The sequence below is a fragment of the Phasianus colchicus genome, chromosome 1 (assembly GCF_987193195.1).
Source record: "Phasianus colchicus chromosome 1, bPhaCol1.hap1.1, whole genome shotgun sequence".
Classification (NCBI taxonomy): domain Eukaryota; kingdom Metazoa; phylum Chordata; class Aves; order Galliformes; family Phasianidae; genus Phasianus; species Phasianus colchicus.
The window spans coordinates 48,226,802-48,239,105 of NC_143436.1; the positions used below are offsets into that span (position 1 = coordinate 48,226,802).

Genomic DNA, 12,304 nt, shown 5'->3' on the forward strand with positions numbered 1-12,304 from the left:
TAAAACAGACGATACTTTGGTGAGAAAATCGGGCTGTACTTTGCCTGGTTAGGCTGGTATACGGGGATGCTCTTCCCAGCTGCCTTCATTGGATTGTTTGTCTTTTTGTATGGAGTCACTACTTTGAACCACTGCCAAGTCAGGTAATGTGGACACTTTTATAAGGGAAATTATAGCTGTGGGATTTTATGATTAATCTAAGAGCTCTTTATAAGTTTTACTAATTATTTCATTTTGGATGGTTGGCTAAATACACAGGAAAATACTCCTCGGTTCTCATAAAATACTCAGTATTGAACTTCCTTTGTATTGTGTTCCTGAATTGGGATGGGAGATAACGTTTCTTGCCCAGCTACAGTTCCTGATGGTGCTGGCCACTCAGCTTGAAGTAGGAAAAATAGGGCTTATGCTCCTTCATTATTGTCATAACAAGCCAATAGAAGAGTGGGAATTTTTCTCACTCTTCCAGGACTTTTCCAAAGCCCCACCTCAGGGAAGCATTTCTCAAATGAAGAACCACCTCACTCTTATGCTGAGTTCCACATCCCTGTATTCTTGCACACTGAAGACAATCCTTGAGAGAAGTCACAAGAATTAGCCAAACTTACCTACACTCATTCTTACCCTTCTCCAACTGAAGGCCACTTCTGTCTCAAGGAGAACCTGGAAATGGTAAAGAACTATTGCTAGGTTGGCCTTGAGGAACTGTTCATTGCACATAGGGACTACAAATGCTGAAGTCTTTAACAGTCAACAAACCATAATTACACACACAGTTAAGTACATCTTGGCTTCAGTTATAGAAAAAAGCAGTGTTTTTCAATAAGTAACTAGCAAAACATGTCAATCCATTTTATGGCTGATTGCTGTGCATCAAACTACTAACTTTTATCTATTTTATTTTTCAGTAAAGAAGTCTGCCAAGCTACAGATATCATAATGTGTCCTATATGTGATAAATACTGTCCTTTCATGAGGCTGTCAGACAGCTGCGTTTATGCCAAGGTACCCTTTAAACTATGCAAATAAAAATGCTTCCCTTGTAACAGAATTCCTTTCAGCTTTTGCAATTGTCTTTAGCGAGCTTGGATAGATAAAATCTTCAAAAGGACAGATCAAATTCAGCCAATGTTAACATCTATTGTATTTTACAAGGACTTGCTTTGGACTTTAAAACACCTGAATGCCATTTGTACTTACAGATTCAGCAGTACCAGAGGTCACACCCTACATGCATGTGCTACAGTGTCCTTGGCATCAGGTTTTATCTTATGATCCATCCTTTGTACATGGCTCCATAAAATGAATGCTTTGGGTCTGAAATTAGGCACAAAGTTACTGTTGGTAGGGGTCATTTGCAGCCCAGGCTGGAGACTAGTGAGTCAATGTGGAGTACTTTGAAAGGTGCATGTCACATATCAAGGGAAGAGTTTCAGTCCTCAGGATTGTCAGTCCAGCTGCACACATGACAGTGCTAATTATATTAGGGGAAAAGAGAAAATAAGAAAGTGAGAGATGCTGACACAACTGCAACACTGTTATGAAGGGAATGGAAAGCAAAAAGTACAAAAATGCAAAATTAAATCTGTATTATCGTGAATTGATTGGACTGTTGATATCCCCATCAGGTAACACACCTTTTTGACAATGGAGCTACTGTCTTTTTTGCTGTTTTCATGGCAGTGTGGGGTAAGTTTTTGTTTTGATATGAATGATTGCAGAATGTTTTTCTTAAAGCTTGTGATGAAACATAGGTCATTATAATTTCCGGCACGCTTTTTTCAGACACTGAGAAGAACAATATAGGCTTGATTCTTTTCTGTTTCTGCAAAAGGAAAATGTTGAAATCAGTACTGTATTTTTTTTTTTTTAATGGGATATTATTTTATTGTAAAAAAAAAAATGCAATATGCGATGTCTATGTAGGTAGCTGTATTCTGGTTTTATGTGTGGGGGGTTTTTTTATCAGTCGGAACTGAGGCCTATTCTCTGTTAATTCATATGGATTCTCTTAGGTTAGGGAAGCCCAGTTTACTGTTTGCCCTAATATGAATTAGTATATTGTTCTTTTATGCAGAAAGGCAGCAAAAAATAGATACATGTGAGCTGGTTGTAGTTAAAGCAAAATCCTGATGAAATAAATGTAGGATATATTTGAATGAATAATTGATCCAAGAGTGGTCCAATTTTTGCTATAGAGGCTGAATTTTGCCCATAGGACAACTCCATTTCTGGCTCAACTACCTTTTCTACTCTGGTCTTACAAGCAAAGTTGAAGACAAGATGAAACAGTCATTTCTGGCGAAACATAAAGTCTTTCAAACCTGTCCTGCGTATGCCAATGTTCTTTGCCTTCAGATAGTGCCTTTAAATAGTGGCTTAATGAGGTTCCTCAAAAATGGCTTCCATCTCATAACTCCAGATGATTGAGCTATCCTGACTTAGTTGTTGTTTTCTGCTTCTTACATCTCAAACTGCTTGGGAAAAGTATCCAAGTAATTCTTATATTCTGCATTTTAATCTGTGGTTCTCTTTACTGAACTGGAAAAGCAATCCAGAAGACAGTGTCAGAGCCATAAGGAGAACATAGATTAGCTTAGTTGACTGTCTTGATTCCTGCCTCCAAAGCTATGTTTTTATCTTAACTGACTTACTAAATTAGGTCATATTCTAATGAAGCCTACTCATGACATTTCATTTTAATAGTGATAGTATTAAAGTACCATAAGTTATATTAAGGGAAAACCCCACAGATAGGGAAATGAGCATATGCTGAAACAGCTACATTTGGCATGATGAAAAATTTGAAGAGCAGAAGATTCCATTTTAAAGCATGAAAATGTCATTAACTTCAGTAATCACAGAATCACATACTTGTGGGTTGGAAGGGACCTCTGGGGAGATATACCACTGTTTCTAATTGTTGGTGAGCATGTCTTTGGACTGAAGTTTTTTGCACCACTGTTTTTGTTCTTCCTTAGCATCCATACATCTTCAGCACCACAGGGAGGAAAGTAAAAAATACAATGAAAGCTATCCTCTATTTTTGGCTAGTGGAGAAGAGGCTATAGGACAGTGGCTTCCCCACTTCTGTTGGCTTCTGTTGGCTTACATTGTGCTTGTGAGCTTGCCACCAAGACAGATATAGAGGCAGGAACAGGAAAAGGATATGAGTATAGGGTGATGGTCTGGGGAATGAGCCAATGCTATGGCTCTACCAAAACTGTAGTTTCAAATTAATGCTTCACTGAGACAAGAGTGAGATAGTGGAGATATTCTCAATACATTAGGGTTAAAGCAGCATTAGAACAAGAAAAGCCACACTTCTCAGTGACTCTCTGCTCATGATTTATGCCATTTATGAGATGGCTCACCTTGTCTCTTAAAAGGATTTTCAGTCTGCAGTAGACCTACTGACAGCTATAGGCATTACCATCATTTCAGTAAATCATAGGGGAGAATAGACAATGATAGCACCTTCATTGTGGAAATGTTTTTTTCTGTCAGCATGAAACAACTGGCAAGTGGGTAAAAAAATGGATGTGAAAAGTTTAGCTTTCCAGATGATCCAGTTTGGCAGATAGTAACATAAAAAATAATGATGACAGTGTTTTTTTAAAGCAAAAAAAAAAAAAAAAAAAGAGAGAGAGAGAGAGAATGAAAGCTAAAAGGCAACTAGGATTATATACCTAATTATTCTGGGATTAGACATTGCCTTATTATTTAAAGAACCTTGTTCACTGTCTTTAGATCCATTAGGAAGCTTGTATTCTGAGGGAGAAGTCTCAGACATTTGTTTTGGGTTATGGGAAGCCTCATGATCAAGTAAAGATTGAGGTGGTATTAATGGTGGTTTCTTTCTTTTACTCTGAGGACAACTTCAGTTGATGGAGAAAGTGGGCTTCTTACTTGCTTTTTAAATAGAAACAAAATGCTTCTCCAAATGATAAGGAAACTGCTGTGGCCAGGCTAGGGAGATAAATCATCACCACAAATATCAATGTGGGCTGCTTGATTAGTGGAGGAACGATGATCATGGCTGTAGTACTCTGGAACACAGGTACCCATCTTTCATAATGCTTCATTGTGGGGTAAGTGGGTCCAGTCAAAGTAAGGCTGGGATATTCAAGTGAACGAGGCAATACTGGAAGAGAAATACACTTTTCTTCAAAAAATATTTTGACTCATCACTTCACTTATTGTATTTCTGCCTTTTTTAAGCAATGTTCTATATAAGAAGTGAAAGTAAATCGTATTGTAGGGAATAACATGATACCTTTGAAGGTTACCCAACAGACTTAAGGTAACTCATTTTTAAACGGATGGAGCAAAAGACAAAAGATTCCACTGAAGGATTTTGCTGGTAGTTTTTTTGAGCTTTTGTGTATTGGAACTTCCGTTGAAAGAAATGATCCAAAATGATCAAAGCTATAAATCTCTGCTGTTTATAGGAAACAATAAGTCCCTTTAAACACTAATGCTTTCTTTTTCCTGGTAGACAGGTTATCATTTATACTCAGAGTTTCATCTCAGAAATTTGAAAATAATTTTTCCTTTTGAAAATCACTGGTCTTGATAAAGTTTTCCAAATGTTCAAAACTTTCAGAAAGACATGATCAATAGCATTTTTTTTGTTTCTGTGCTAGAAGGAAACATCTACACTTTGCCCTTTATGTGTGCCTGCAGATATGTCTAGCTTGACAAAAGTGTAGATCCAGTTTCTAGAAAATACTCATTCTCTATTTTAATCAGTTGAACTGGGTTCTTACCAAAGACAGAATATGTAAGAAAAATGTTCATACCAAGTAAGTATCACTGATAGTCAGAAAGAATTCCCAGAATCACAGAATCATAGAATCTTTTCAGTTGGACACATTCCAACAGGTTCATGTCTCTCCTGTGCTGAGGACTCCACATTTGGATGCAGTACTCCAGATGACATATTACCAGCGCAGAGCAGAGGGGCAGGATCACCTCCCACTCCCTGCTGATCACACTCCTTTTGATGCAGCCCAGGGTACGGGTGGCTTTCTGGGCTGTGACGGCACACTGCTGGCTCACGTCAAGCTGCCATCCACTAGTACCTTCAAGTCCTTTTCAGCAGAGCTGTGTTCAATCCTTTCCACCTCCAGCTTGTACTGTTAGGGGCAGTTGCCATGACCCAGGTACAGGCCTTGCACTTGGATTTACTGAACCTCATGAGGTTCTCCTGAGCCCAACACTTGAACTTGTCTAGATCTCTCTGAATGGCATCCTGTCCCTTGGGCATGTCAGCTGTGCCACACAGCTTGGTGTCATCCACAAACTGCTGAAAGTGTACTCAATCCCACTGTCAGTGTCTTCAGTGAAGATGTTAGAATCCCTATTCTGATCACTGAGGGACACCATAGGTCACTGGTCTCCATCCAGACACTGACCACTATCTGTGTATGATCTCACAACCAGTTCCCTGTCCATTGAACAGTCTACCCATCAAATCCATATCTTTCTGATTTGAAGAGAGTATCTAGATATATCAGATGGCTTTCAGCATGCTATTGACAAGCTGGATAGAAACATAAATTTTGCTTTTCTAGTTGGAGTACTGGGGAAAGCTAGTGCCAAGATATCACTCTCTGGATATTGCCTGGAGTTCAACAGCAGAGTCCAACTAGAGAGTCCAGCTATTCATTATTCTAATGTTTTGCTCAAGACTCAGTGGACAGATGTTAATATTCCTGTCTTTTTCCTTGGATGCTGAGGTTTGAATTACGAGGCTGAGCTGTGAAGCAGGGCAAAAATAATAAAGAAAAAAGCTGCCAAAAGAGCTGGGAGTTAAAGCCAGCAAGAAATTCAAAATTCCAAGCAGAATTTTTGGAGAATTCTTAGCATCTAGTTTAAACATCCCAATTGCAAAATAGGAGAACATTGAATACAACTGTTTCACATTATGCTGTCAAAGTCAGGAAAGAATGCAAAGTATGATAATAAGGTATCAGTGATTACTTGAGGAGAAACAGAAATTTCAAAATGCAGTGCTTTTTCAAAGACATCAGTAGTACTATGAATCAAAGATGATTATTTATATCACATTTTAAACTATCTAGCAAGGGAAAACTGCCTGGCCTGTATAGAAGGAAGTTTGGCACAGTAAAAGTTAAAACAGAACTGTGCAGATCATCCTCTTAAAGATTTGAAAACAGATTTTGAAAGAAGCTTCAGGAACTGCACATACTAAGTCTGACAGCTTCTAGCTATTCAAAGTATAGTATGTAAAGATTCCTCACTACAGGTGAGCGAAAAACAAGAAAGAAAATAAGTATAATTTGTCATAGACATATCTGAGAGCTTCATGCCTGTGGACTCGTACACCCACTTGTGTCCTGTTTCCAGCTGCTCTTGAAATGGTAGTGCTCAATCAGACTTATTTCTCCCAGAACTCCAAAAAGAACAGCCTACTTGTTTAGCCTGTACAAAATAAATCAATATGAGTTGATAGGAGAGAAGGAGCTCCACCAGAAGACAAGTCAAAGAATGAGCTAATGTGGTGGTTCAGCAGCAGTGCCAGAGCCTCATTAGCACTTGGTAGTTTTGTTGATGCCAAGCAATCACACAGTGATTATTACAAAAGGTCACAGACATATTAGCCTCAGGAGACTAAAATGACTTAATGATAGTAAATCATACTAGCCAGTTATCTGCCATAATGCAACTCCAGCTTTGAGAAAAAAGATGTCATTATGCATGAAAATGTCTTCAAACTGCACAACAACCTCCTTAAACACACTATTGATATCTTACCATATCTTCACACAGTGTTCATTTTCTAAGCATATATTTAGCTTCACTGGTTAATACATTAAGCTGTAATCATTCTTACTGGCTAAAAAAATCACTTTCACTAAATTTATGCCAGTGCTTACTATCATTACTATGATAGCATGTCATTACCAACATACTGCAGTAGGGCAGATAGTCCATTAAGGAGACCCTTGTAGGACTATGTGTGGAACACATTGCCATGTTGCTGTGACACTATAATGGTGGGTACTGTCCTTGTTCATTGGCAAACAGGTTTATGTTCTCCATGGTTATCAGCCTGATGCTTTTCAGTGAGCAGTAAAAGCAAGAGCCAAACCTCATAGCTGAAGAAGAAGCCTTTCCGTTGATGTCAGTTAGCTTTAGGCAGTTTCTACATTCTTTTATCAAACTTTTTTCAGTATTAATCTCTAGAATATGAATGTATGATTGCATGGCTAAGAGCTTCCTTGGTTGTTCTTTCCCCTTACAAAAAGAAAGCACAGTCACGTACAAGCATATTACAGTACCTTGAACTCTGTTATAAAAGTCTGTTTGGCACACAGTGCTTCACTGTCATCTGTTAATGCCACACCATGCATACACAGTCATATAGGGTAAAAGATGTGATTCCTCACAAGTAGTCCACAGATTTGCATGTTCCCCTGAATGTGATTCCTCTGGATTCTGATCCCTGTGTATTTTAAATGATCTTCCAAAAAGGAAAGTTACTACTTTATCTTGTAGTAGCCCCAGTAAACATTTAGCTTCATCAGAAGTTCTGCCGTGTTTTGTAATGACGACTCACAGGAACAATTTGATTCTTTGAGAGCCCTCACTTAGTTGATTAGAAATTAAACTTCTTTGTCTATAACTAAAAGAAATCTCTAAAGCCTCAATCATACTTGACACAAAAAAAAGAGTAATTCTTAGAAAGCAATGCACCTTGAAAGCAGTTTTGATCACTGGCCTGATTTCCTGTTCAAAGGAACGTTTTTTATGCAGAGAAATGATGTAATAGTTTCATTCAACAGTTATATGATAGTACTTTCCACTATCTTGACTTTAAAACAATTTTGTGGTTTTTTTTCTGTTTGTTCCAGCTACTGTTTTTCTGGAGTTTTGGAAACGAAGGCGAGCAGTAATTGCTTATGACTGGGACTTGATAGACTGGGAAGAAGAAGAGGTTTGTATTAAAAAAATTATTCCCTGATCTATAATACAGAAAGATTTTGTAAAACGTGTAAGCACAGTTTTCTTTTGGATTTACTTAAATACATTTTTCAAAGCTTCATAAACTAGGAAATTAGCATTTTTTCCTTAGATTTTTCCTCTGGAATGTGAAGAAACTTTCTCAAGGGGGGCTGTTCTCTTCTTACACCTTTCAAAATCCAAATGGAGGGAGATGAATCAGCTCAAAAGACTAAATTCATTCTCTGTTGGTAGAAGAAATCTCATTAGTTAGGAAACTAAACAGTGAAAAACAGCCTTAAACTTTTCTTGTAATGGTTACCAAGAAGGAACACCGTGCTCTTAGAACTGAATTGACATCTACAGGGAACAAGTGGATTTTATGATGCAGGAGAAAAGCAAGTTTCAGTGGGTATGGTAGGAAAAATGCTCCTGAAGTGTGATTTGAATGTACAGGTGTCCACAGAATCTGTACTCCTTCCTTTCCAGAATCCCCTTCCAGGGATTGTAAGACACTAAAAATAAGCCAAGAGCTTAAATAACACATCTGGAAATTGGTTTCTTTACATCAACAGGGCTATCACTGTTTGTTCATATAGCTGCTGAGTCCTGGTGATACTTCAGGACTACTTTCATATATTTAGAGAATACTCTGGTATAGATTTACCTCTCCTGAGATTAGCAGCCTACTCTTGCTGGTACTGATGAGTCACAAAGAGAGCACACTGAGACAGTTCTGCCTGAGCTTCAGATATTCAATCAGGATTGAACTGCAGTGATCTTGTCCCTCATGCCTAGCTGCAAAAAAGCCACTGCTGGTGCTGCTGGCAGGTAGGACAGAAGACAGATATACCAAACTATACAGTTTGCAAGTTGGGATCCCAGCTCATCCCCGGAGGTGTTCAAGGCCAATTTGGGTGGAGACCTGGGCAGCCTGGTCTAGTATTAGACATGGAGGTTGGTGGCCCTGCATGGGGCAGGGGAGTTGAAGCTTGATGATCCTTGAGGTCTCTTCCAATCCAAGCCTTCTCCTGACTGAACAATCCCAGGTCCCTCAGCCCCTATCAGTGAGATGTCAGTGAAAACTGTCTCTATAAGGTGAAAATTTTACTTCTAAACATGCTGTTTTCTAAGAGCTAGTTAGATTCCCCTTCTACATTCTGTTTAGTTATCACTAGACGAAATCAGCCAACTTCTTTTATTAGCTGTTTCATAGAAATCAATTAAACTGTTCTAATTACCATTTTAAGTCACAAGCTTCTATTAATGAAGATTGTTATTTTTATTAACATTCACTGCCATATCTAGCTTTCTCTTGTTTTAATTTTCATTGTCAAATTGAAAAATAAGGGCTTGCTGCTGAGGGAAATTTGCCAATTCCTACAACATTAGATAGAAATTAAAAAGATTTATAGGGCTTCCTATGGTGTTGCCATCCTATTTCTGTTCTAAAAGAAGACAAAGAAACGAAGTAATGAAGATGACAGGAAGGAGAAGTCAAACTGCTCAGATACGTGACCTTGTGAATTCCTGTCCAGGATAGCTTTTCACCCAAGGAGGGCATGCCACCACTACAGGCATGTCTGGATCCCCAGCCTGGGGGCACAGGCACAATGTGCTGTGATTCTTTCAGCACTGCACCTTTGAATTTCCTTTCCTTGTAAATTAGGTGCAAGGTGGGAGACACGCTGGGTCTTGGCTTGAGCGTGCAACAAGAAACCAACTGCACAATGTGCCTGGGACTCTGAGCTGAGATATGCCTTCTGTCAGTATTTGCAGTGGACTTTTTTTTCCTTCAGTGCCACTTTCTGTATATCATTAATCTCAGCCAGATACAGGACTGTTGATGAGTGTCATTAAACAGGTACGAAGGTTCCTACCAGAGTTTCAGTTTTGTGTGGAGATCTATCTATAAAAATAGCATTTGCATGATATGAATTGACAGTAGATTGTAGAAGATACCTAGGTTCATGGAGAGGTGTATACAATAAGACTTCCTTATAGAGCAGATTGTAAAACTTAATCAAACACTGGCTTAGAGAGGCCTGCAGAGAAGAAAGGGTTTCTTGCATATGGCTCATTAAATCAGATGGAGAGCCCCTGCACAGTCTACAGAATGCAATTGTCAAGTGCCCTTCTTCCATGCCATCACATTCTGTCCTTTTAGATGTCTGTGGGTACACAGGAATACTACTTGTATTGTTTCTCTTGGTAGATTCTGGTCTTCTCATTGGCCTTCTGCCCTGATATGGCAGGAACAGTGTGAGCAGGAAAGAATAAGTGTACCCTCCCTCCACAGAAAAGTGCTTAACTTCTGCATATATCCCAAATAAGTTTTGCTATGCCAAGGTTCAGAAGCTTATTTCCTGTATGCCTCGTTGCATGCTCCCTAATATAGTTACGCAAGCAAATTTTGCTTCTGTGAGTTTAATCATAGCATTAGAGCGAGAAAAGATATATTAGCTTGTCTGGCTCAACTACTAGCTAATGCAGGGCTGGTTCCCCCAAGCATAGTTACACAGACATTGCAGCTCAGCATACGTGACTATCATCTTCATTTAAATAACAGGTTATCCTCTTGCTGTTTGAATTCGGAAATCACATGGCTTGTGAAAATGCCTTCAGAATTTGAGACTGAGACATGGTTCGTTTGGGTTTTTTTTTTTGAGGAATTTTATAAAAGGAGTGTATGACTTTGAGATATCGTGTTTTTATTTACATTTTAAAGGCTTGTATGATCAGGTAACATTCATCTATGTTTCGATGTAGCCATTCGAAGTCCACTCATTTCTATTAGAATGAGTAACCTATAGCTATAATCACTGGCTTTCAGAAAGGCAAAGTTCAATTAAGGGCCACTGAAGTGTTGGGAGTGAAGGAAATTGAAGTGATCTGGGCTCCTACCTGTCACAATGAAAAGCACAGTAGAAGTGTGGCAGAAAACCTACAAAGGGAGTCAGTAGCTGCCCCTGTTCTCCCTCACAGCCAGCTGTACAACGACCCAGCATGTATCAGAACACTGTAAAACTCCATCCAGTGTGTATGGTCTGCCAGCAGCTGTGAGTCCATCCTAGCAGCCTGGTGCTCTCCCTTGTTTATGGCAGCATCCCTGATGCCAGACATGGGAAAGATGGCAGGGCAGTGGGGTGTCTGTACTGCAAATAGAGACCATGAGGACTTCTCTGAACTGAGGGTAAATCCTGCTCTGTCCCCTAAAAAGGCTGTAAACAGTTGTAAGTAAGTCTCAGACCAAGAAATCCCCAGGTTTTGTTTCAGAAGAGAGTTATTACACCAAAGCAGGACTCAAACTGCTCTGCTATTAATACTGGCCAAGTTAGGAAGGATTTGAGCAATACTGAAATGCGTGGCTTCACATAATGAGAATCCTGTGCTTGTAATGGGGAGGTAACCACCCAGCAAGCAGAAATTGAATTTGGAAAAATTAGGTGTTGTTTTTTTTTCCCCTGCATTGTTGTAAAATTCTGGTATCAGTAGGATAATACCAGGCTGGAAAAACCCATGATACCAACCTTGAAATAACATGGCTTGCAGCCATATAGTTTGGAAAAGCATTATTTTGACAAGTAGCCAATTGGGGAGTTTACTAAATGTTTCCAATATGGTTTTGTGGGTGTAGTGATGTATTTGAGTCCTCATGACAGGTACCTGATGTCCCAACTCAGCTTTTTTAGTAGCTGTGCCAGCTGCTGAATTCAAAGACGTAATTCTCAGTAACAGCAATATGAAAAATTATTGGAAGTTTCCTAGAGAACCTTTCCTAGCCATGCTGTACACGAACACTTTCTGTCTGTTTTTTAGGAAGAGATACGTCCGCAGTTTGAAGCCAAGTACTCCAAGAAAGAACGAATGAACCCCATATCCGGAAAGCCAGAGCCTTATCAAGCATTTGCAGATAAATGCAGCAGACTCATTGTTTCTGCATCTGGAATATTTTTTATGGTTTGAAAACTTTTATTTATTTACCAGTTAAAAAAAAAATACAAAATAACATAATATCTGCTGAGAGAGTGTGGAGATACTGGATATGACTGCTTGAAAGTTAATAAGCTTTAGCATGTTTACTGCAGGCTGAAAATCTATGCACAACAAATGTCCTGAGTTTCTGTAAAGTCCACACTAATTTACTCTTCACTGTAAAGTCCACGCTTTCCTTCAGTAAAGGCTCTTCACTGAGCCTCACAGTTAGTTAAAGCTTTCCTCCAAGGTCCAGATTTAGGAGTAATATTAAGGCTATATGCATAGATCTATGTGTAACTATACAATTGCTGGAACAGTGATATCACATTTAGGCATCAACTTCAGCTGACTGAATTTC

General features: G+C 39.0%; 1 protein-coding gene across 5 annotated transcripts in view; it reads left to right on the forward strand.

The window, feature by feature from the left end:
- The window catches only part of ANO4 (anoctamin 4), a 172,170-nt gene that overhangs the window by 131,042 nt on the left and 28,824 nt on the right, over positions 1-12,304 (forward strand). For all 5 annotated transcript variants that reach the window (XM_031600390.2, XM_090140352.1, XM_090140342.1 and 2 more), the window contains exons 12-16: positions 9-143; positions 909-1,005; positions 1,629-1,689; positions 7,881-7,963; positions 11,788-11,928. In XM_031600390.2, the coding sequence (XP_031456250.1) occupies positions 9-143; positions 909-1,005; positions 1,629-1,689; positions 7,881-7,963; positions 11,788-11,928 (517 nt within the window). The remainder of the gene's footprint in view (positions 1-8; positions 144-908; positions 1,006-1,628; positions 1,690-7,880; positions 7,964-11,787; positions 11,929-12,304) is intronic.